At 30.9% G+C, this 8,970-nt stretch overlaps 1 protein-coding gene across 1 annotated transcript; it reads right to left on the reverse strand.

Moving 5' to 3' along the window:
• Positions 1-3,381: 3,381 nt before the first annotated feature.
• On the reverse strand, positions 3,382-7,361 carry LOC112500306 (L-galactose dehydrogenase). Its single transcript, XM_025103757.1, has 5 exons — positions 7,092-7,361; positions 6,323-6,551; positions 5,907-6,206; positions 4,681-4,809; positions 3,382-3,695 (listed from the first exon to the last, which is right to left on the reverse strand). The coding sequence occupies exons 1-5, from the start codon at positions 7,262-7,264 to the stop codon at positions 3,573-3,575; spliced, it is 954 nt and encodes a 317-aa protein (XP_024959525.1). The 5' UTR covers positions 7,265-7,361; the 3' UTR covers positions 3,382-3,572.
• Between the last annotated feature and the right edge of the window lie 1,609 nt (positions 7,362-8,970).

An 8,970-nucleotide genomic window follows, 5' to 3' on the forward strand; every position in this document is an offset into this window, starting at 1 on the left:
TTTGGTTTTGGTTTTGATGATGGTGCATATATATGTCCCAACTCAATTGGTATCACACACAAAATGAGTTGTGTTTTTTTTTTTATTAACTTGGATATCTAACCCGTTATATGAGTCGACTAATCCTAGAACGACCATCAAAGTCATCGCATTTGAACCTCTATAGTCACGAGTATTTTTAAAATGAGTTGTGTTTTGCCTTCAAAAAATGAGATGGTTATGGGTTCAGAACACATTTTAGGATAAGTTGACCCTCCTTATCCTTTTCGGGATGAGAAGGGTAAACCAAAAAAAATAACATGTATATTATTAAAAAGTTATAAAAATATGAATAAAAATTCGACAAATTAGAGTTTGTGATGATGTATTTATTGTGAATCATCAAATTTGTTTGGAATATTCTGAAATAAGTGAAAAAGGAAAAAAGGGTTGTGTTGTATTTTCTTTTGTGGTAATCTTCTTTATATTATTTTGTTAATAACTTCTTATTATCGGTTTCACATCGATATAAACTGTTTATCTATATTAGAATAAGTCAATAAGTTATTTTAATAAGCAATCACAAATACCCTCTAGAAGATTGAGATTTAGAAATTCAGTGAAGCAATTGGTATTTTACAGGATTCAATATGATTTATTTATAATTAGAAGGGTATTCGTGCAATGCATCGAGACATATATTGATTTCAATGTTTCGTTTTATTTCTTTTTTATGTCGATATAATACGGTTTTTTTTATGTGGTTTTGAGAAAACGATAATGTTTTTATTTTTGAATAAAATATAAATTTAAAAATATTATAAATTTTTAAAATAAAAAATATCGATATCAGTATAGTTCTTGTGTTTTGATGTAATTTTCTTAATTCAAAATTTTTAATTATAATTTAATTTATGTTAANTAATGAAGTAATTTATATTTGATTTAATAATATAATTTTATTTATAAAGATAATAATTAATTATTTTATTAGAACTCGATAATTATCCTAATTATATTTTAGATTATTTATGTTTTAAAATGAGATATTTATCCTGTATTTGATTATGTTTATCCGCAGTTAGTTACACGAATTTAAAATCGAGATTTAATAAGTTGTATTTATGCATAATTTACTTGTAATCTTTTATTTTAAGTAATATGCATCAATATACGGTAATTCATGCATAAAAATGGTTTTTAAGAGTTTTTGTCAAACACTTTATAATATATATGTGTATGTGTATATATATATATACTCGTACAATGCAGCGAGATAAATCTCTATTTTAATTTTTAGTTTTTATTTTTCTATATTGATATAATATGATTTTATATGGTTTTGAGAAAACGATAATATTTTTATTTTTTAATGAAATATAAATTTGAAGATAGCATAAAAATTTGAAAATTTTAAATCGATATTAATATTAAATTAACTATTTAATAATTCTCGTTTTTTTGTGTAACTTCTTTAATTCAATTTTTTATTATACATTAATTTATATTTAATAACAAAGTAATTTATTTTTGATTTAATAATATAATTTTTTATACAGATAATAATTAAACTTTAAAATTCAATGATTATCTTAATTATATTTTAGATTATTTATATTTAAAACAGATGTTTATCTTATATTTGGTTATTTTTATTTGTAGTTAGTTACACGAATTTAAAAAATAGAGCTTTAATAAATTGTATTTATGCAAAATTACTTGTAATCTTGAATTTTAAGTAATATGCATCAATAAACAGTATTTTATGCATAACAAATCGTTTTTAAGAGTTTTTGTCAAATGTTTTATAATATGGTATAGATAATGTTTTAAAATAATTTGTTTATTTAATATATTAATAAAGATAATTTGTTTACTTATAATTTAAATAATTTATGAAAAGTAATTGAAAAACATTTTCATTCTAAATCCAACATACCATACAAAGATTTCACATCGTTCCAATTTATAAATCAAAATTTTCTACAACCTCCTTGAAGGAAGAAAAAATTTGGATTTTTAATTATGTACAGATCCCAAAATCATAAAAAAGGTTACGGTTGTAAATTATTATACAAAGTCTATGGGGCTGTTTACTTGCGGCTTAATGAGTTTTATTGGTCTATCTAGCTTATTCGTACGGCTCATTTAGGTTGTTTACTTACGGATTATTCACACAGATAGAAATGATGTGTTGTCCCCCATTCAGCCACAAAAATAGCACCCTACCTCTTATTTAAAGCACCGCCTCATTCCCAACACCCCATCTTCGGCCTCTTTATGATTTTTTTTGTTTTGATGTTCAACTAATTAATATTGAGGGGTAAATAGGTCATTTATGTTATTCAGACTGTTGGTTCAGATAAAAAAAGGTAAACAATAACACCCATTTATCCAGACAGACAAATTTATCCATACAAGACTTGATAATTTTTTTGGTAAACAACCCCTATGTTTACATGTTTTTGGTTTAACATCATTTGATAGTCAATCATCTTGAAATTCTGCACTTAAATTTACACTGATGGTTCACTAAACTTGTTTGGTTCTGACTCTTCTGATTTGTAACTCAGGCTAATTAATTTGTTCTAAAAAAAATATTAAGCTTAGATGTCGATATTTTTGTCTTGTCAAACGTCTTCTTGACTCGTTTTAGTACTTCGTATGATTTGTTGTTCATCTCAATACGACCGCATGTGTTGTGACACAATTTTGAAAATTGTTTGTTAGGGTATACCGAGTTATTAACCACCTATGGTGGTACAACATACACATCATTATAGCACTGATGAGATGACGTCTTCTTTTGTGCTCTGGTTAAAGCAAACCGTTGTGTGACAAGGGAGTTGATTTAGGAAGCATACGAGTCGGTGACGTGGTGCCCACAATGGCAGAACTATATAGCGTTATAAAAGTCAAAGCATAACAAATTTTTATTATTACTACTTTTCGGTTAATAGTTTGAATGTTCGGTTATGATACTACTATTTATCACGGGGAAAATCGACATGATCATATTAGATGGTTTTTTATATTTAATATGGTTAGTAGTGTTACGTTTAAGATTCGAAGTAATCTGCATTTTCATGGGCATTACACGAAGGTAGCACCAGCTTGGGCTTTCGCAGTACCAAAAAAGGTTCACAACAGCTTTAACACCACTTGACCCATAACTTGTCTTCTATCATTGGCATTTGTTGGGTAACCATGAATATCTGGACCACCTTACGTGCACTGACTAATCCCTGAGTGACCATGAATAACCTGGAGTCATTGCAAATGAACCTCCATGGCCTTAACCCAGATTCGAAACCATGAAAGATGAGATTTCCACTACATCCCCTAATGCCTTGACCATTCAGGTGGTTTATTAGTAGCATTTTGTAGTTGGTAAGCATCGTATCAACAAAACCAATGTGATGATGACATTGATCATTGCCGTAGATATAAACAACAGATACAGGGCGAAACAACAGATACAGGGCGAACGACAATAAGACCAATGATAAACTCGGAAACTGCACAAAGGGTATGGGAGTAGCAGTAGAAAGTTTACGCCTTAAAAGTTACAATTAAATATGAACAACGAATGCTCAACTTTGTTGAATTCCGCTAGGCCACGTCTGATTCTTCACTGGTTTCAGTATCTCTTCAACCTCAGCTAGTGTTTGCTCGTCTTTCTCAACTTCTGTAGCAGCCGCAACATTAACCTGCACCTGATTGACGGAATTTTGAAAAGGGGGGGTCAGGGCGGATCCAGGAATTTTGGTGATTAGTTAAACATAGTATGAAATATAATAAAAATATATAAAAAATAAAGAAAGGAGAAAGGAGAAAACGGTACATCTATATATAAAAAATAAGGCATTTAACCACAAAGGTGGTGCCTGATTGGTTTGAGCTTGACTCCAAAGGTCAAAAATACCAGGAGGTCTCATGTTCAAATCCAAGGAGTAGTAAAAAATCCCCTTGTGGCCACGGAGGTTCAAATGCGGTGACTCCGGGCTATCTGCAAAGCAGGTGGTCGCCCTTGGATTAGTCGGCTCACGTAGCGGGTTGGATATCCAGGTTAATAAAAAAAGGCATTTTATAATAATGTAAAAGAATAAAATTTATAGTCTATGGGGGTTAAACTCTTTTTATGGGGTCAAAATAGGCATTTATATATGAAAAATAAAACTTATAATGCATATAAATTTCTTTTTGAAAATTCATGGGTCAGTTGACAACCTCTTTTGCATGGACATCCAAAAAGATCAAACCAGAATATCCCACTTGAGGGCGGGGATGTACGTAGGCCTAACCTCTACTCCAAAGAGTAAAGCGGTTGTTCCTGTGAAGACTCGTGACTATAGGAAAAAATGGTAATTGCAGGAATGATTCCAAAATAATGAACTTATCAGATCCTTGTGTTTAGTACTTGAAATCAGAATTGGAGCATAGATTATGAACTTCCAAGTCATATTTGCGAAACAGAAAAGACTTATATAGCATGTAACCTGGTAAAATAAACAGTTAAAAGGTGCTTAATGAATTGATCCAATATCAGGTGAACTTTTTTCTTGGCATTTACGAAGGAAAAAGGCTCGTCTAAGCTGGGAAATTAGTGCACTTTTTACATTTTCTGGTCAGAATACTTGAAAAACCTAAACCAATAGTAGATTGAAGTATAATAAGGAAACATGGAAGGTGATATTTAACCTGTTCAACGGATTTCATTCCAACCAGTACTGTAGAAATATCTTTGTTAGACATGCTGTATTGCATGGCCAATTTTGATATATCCTTGCCCTTCTTTTTACAGAAAGCAGCAGCAGTCTGGCATGCAGCCTGAGACCAAATAGAAAAGATAAGTAAAAGTATCGAGTTAATCAAGCAGTACACATTTCTGTAATACCAAGACCAGTAACATTTTCTACATCTGGTTTAGATATGTAGTATGAAGTATTTCTGGATAATGCAGATTTTGGAGTCTGTATAGATTCTCCTTGTCGAAAGAGGGAGAAAATAAAATAAGGGAAGAAGATTTAAGAACACAAAGAAAACGGAAGATACATGCTAGGGAGAAAACCACATCAATGAGGAAATAGATCTTCTATGAATTGTTAACTTATATAGTCCACTTCTGAATTTAAACCCCTCTAGATAGCCTCCATGTTATTGTAGACGATGCTACTTAACCTTCTACAAAAAGGGTATGATGCCACCCTCTAGAGCGCTCCCACTGTACTCAACCCATGGTCATCATGGGGAGGTTAATCGTGTGTCCCAAGGGCAAGTGGGTGGTGACTGGAGTCGAACCGCGGACCTCCCACTCATTCTGCAAGAATGGGAATGGCCACCTCCTTACCCACTATGCTATAGCCGAAGGGACTTCTCTATCTCGTTCTACTGTAATTTCTCTTGGTGTATATAAAAATCAGAGACAGGAATGGCTATTCAGAGCAGGCGTGGTCAAGACTACTGTATCATCCAAAAGTCCATCGCCAAAACTTTTTCTAGATATTACTAATGCTACCACCAATAATTAAACGCAATTAGGTATAGTCCTACTGTAACAATATTGTACAGATGTCCTATTGCATTCATTAAGCATGCTTATTTCATTTTAGTAGTTATCTGGTTAACCCAGTAGAAATTCGTGGATTTTCCTCCTCCACAGGGTTGTAGATTCCATCCTACACATTGTTCCTATACCCAAAATCCAAAATGGGAAGAACACAATAACAACAGTAAAAGTGGAAAAGAATAATCTATTATCCATAACCGATGAATACAGGAGCCCCAACTTATAGGTATAATGTTTCTCATCAGCATAAATTCTTTAATATTGAAATCCGTGATGGTCAGTAATAATGTTTTACCATTGGACTAAAGAAGCCTACAATGATAAGGTGTTTGGAACTGTAATATAGGAAAAAGAGAACCTTAAGTTCAGGTGAAGCCGGGTGCCACTCTGGAGGGCCACTTTCTGTAAGAAGTCCCATTGCTAGAGGGGATGCACTGATCACACCAACTCCCTTACTTTTGAGGTAAGGCAGTAGATCCTCCAAAGTTGTATCATTAATACTATAATGACAATATGAAAGAATTACATCAACTGTGCCTAGTGGTACTCGATCAAGCACATAACTGAAGATTCCCAATGGAAGTCCGGTTATACCAATGAACCGGATCTTCCCGGCTTCCTTCAACTTCTGGAGGGCAGGAATTGTCTCGTTTATAATCTGGAAACAGACACAGATAGATTGATAAGTGATTGTGATTGCTCTCTCTATCAGATAGGATCAAACAAAAGGAAACTATAACAGTAAAGGGGAAGCTAGAACACTTGAAGGAGCACCTGATCAAGTGAGCCAAATTCAATGTCATGACACTGCAATATATCAACATATTCCAGCTGTAGCCGTTCCAAACTCTCATCAATACTCTTATTCACCCTTGCAGCACTGAAATCAAAACCCTCCTTATACCTCCCGCATTTTGTTGATACAATGTACTTTTCTCTTGGCACTCCAACAGCTTTCAGCGCCTTCCCAAGGGCTTTCTCAGACAATGTCCCTCCATAATACCTGAAGATCATAGAAAAAACACATAAATAATAAACTTTTGGTTCCAAAAAAGACCTTGAAGTCTGAAAATGCTTAAACTTTTACAATGAAAAAAGTGTGTTCTGTGGCATGAAAATAGAAACTATTGCTTACACTGAAAATGCAACAATTTGCAAGTAAATTTGATAAATTTCTGTGTGTGGTTGTTTCAACTACATTAATCAATGATGCCTAAAGGTATATTGACCATAAACTAAATCAGAACACCTAATATGCTACAGAGATCGGAAGTTTACACTCATCCCACACTTCATTACTGAAATAAGCTTTCATATGAGAGTACAACATACATAAAATCTCGGTCTGTATAAAGTAAATTCAGCAATTTAAAGTGCATACTATATGTATCATTATAAATGAAAGGATTTAGTGCAAGATATCATCAAAAAAGGGAACCTTCACTGCTTGAATTGCATCACATATCCAGATGTTACCCTAATTATGAAAGAAAAAAGAAACAATGGCCCTAACATGTGTGATGGATTAATGAGAAATACTAACGGGGAAGTGTCAAAGAAGTTAATGCCGAGTCGAAATGCTTCACGGACGGTAGCAATGGCTTCTTCATCGGAGACAGGGCCGAAGACGCTGCCGAGAGGGGATGCACCAAATCCGACACAACTGAGCTTGAGACCTGTGTTTCCGAGCGATCGGAGCTCTAGCGTCTTCTCCATTTCTCTGACTGGTTGGTGATTCAGCTCTAGGGTTGGTGATTCAGCTCTAGGATCAGGTGTATTCACGGGGAAGATACTCTTTTAATAACCCCACAATGATTACGCTGTTGCGTTCCCAAATTTAATTTTTTTAGTTTTTTTAAACGTTTTTAGGAAAGAAAAGAGAAACGAAGAAAATAATGATATATTTTTTTTAAATCTTTGGAGTTGTATGGTAGTTGTTAAATGATTTGATATAAAATAATTAAATGGTCTGAATGAAGACTTTCATTATATAGTGTAAAATAAAATATAATTGTTTGATAATTATTTATAATTAAATTAGGATGCTGATTGATTAAGGAAGACTTATGATACAAAATCATTAAGATGGTTTTATAACCATCAAGAAATAGACTTTTTTTTGTCAAACAAGATTCATCTCTTAACAATTCAGATGTTGTCTCTTAATGAAACTATTAAGAGGTAAACAAACAACCCCTTCCTTTTAGATGTGAAAACGAAAAAGGAACGAAAAGTAAAATAATTTATAAAAACTAAAAATATTTATAAAATTACATATATACCCATCAATTATATTTCATTATGAAATAAATAATTTTTTTAGATTACAGATATTATTAAAATATTTTATAAATTATTGTTTGACAAAAACTTTTAAAAACCATTTTTCATGTATGAAATATTGTTTATTGATGCATATTACTTAAAATTCAATATTACAAGTAAATGGTGCGTAAGTACAACTTGTTAAAGTTTCATGTTTGAATTTGTGTAACTAGCTGCAGATAAACATAATCAAATACAAGATAAATATCTCATTTTAATTATAAAAAAATCTAAAATATAATTAAGATAATCATTAAGTTTTAACAAAATACTTAATTATTATCTTTATAAAGAATTATATAACTAAACCTAAATTAAATTACTTTGTTACGTTAAATTAAATTATAATAAAAAAAATTGACTTAAAGAAATTACACAAAACAAACACTTTTAAATAGTTAATTTGATACTAATATCAATATAGTTTTTTCAAATTTTTATGATATTTTATTTAAAAATAAAAATATTATTGTTTTCTCAAAACCATATAAAACCGTATTATATCAATGTAGATAAAGAATAACATAAAACGTTGAAATTGGGATGGGTCTTGATGCATTGCACGAGTATCCTTCTAGTTATATTATAAGACATTTGATAAAAACTTTTAAAAAATTATATTATTATATCAAAAATAAATTACTTTGTTATTAAATCTAAATTAAATTATAATAAAAAATTGAATTAAAGAAATTACACAAAAAACAATAACATTTAAATACTTAATTTGATATTGATATATTTATTTTCAAAAATTTATGATATTTTCAAATTTATATTTTATTCAAAAACAAAAATATTATCTCTTTCTCAAAACCACATAAAAACCGTATTAAATTATCTACAGAGACATAATAAAATGAAACACTAAAATCGAGATATATCTCGCTGCATTACCTGAGTACCCTTCTAGTTATATTATAAAGCATTTGACAAACACTCTAAAAAACTATCTTTTAATCACTAATTACTGTTTATTGATTGATATTACTTAAAATTCAATACCATAAGTAAATTATGCGCAAGTATAACTTATTAAAGCTTTATATTTGAATTCGTGTAACTAACTACAGATAAATATAATACAGAATAAACAT

Source organism: Cynara cardunculus (genome assembly GCF_001531365.2).
Source record: "Cynara cardunculus var. scolymus isolate 2C chromosome LG 17, CcrdV1, whole genome shotgun sequence".
NCBI classification, from domain to species: domain Eukaryota; kingdom Viridiplantae; phylum Streptophyta; class Magnoliopsida; order Asterales; family Asteraceae; genus Cynara; species Cynara cardunculus.

Excerpts from the sequence above, each read along its gene's own strand:
- LOC112500306 (XM_025103757.1), bottom strand. The coding sequence starts at position 7,264 with ATGGAGAAGACGCTAGAGCTCCGATCGCTCGGAAACACAGGTCTCAAG. Across the intron at positions 4,810-5,906 it reads CGGCTTCACCTGAACTTAAG|GCTGCATGCCAGACTGCTGC; the intron begins GTTCTCTTTTTC and ends ATTTGGTCTCAG. Across the intron at positions 3,696-4,680 it reads GAATGAAATCCGTTGAACAG|GTGCAGGTTAATGTTGCGGC; the intron begins GTTAAATATCAC and ends TCCGTCAATCAG.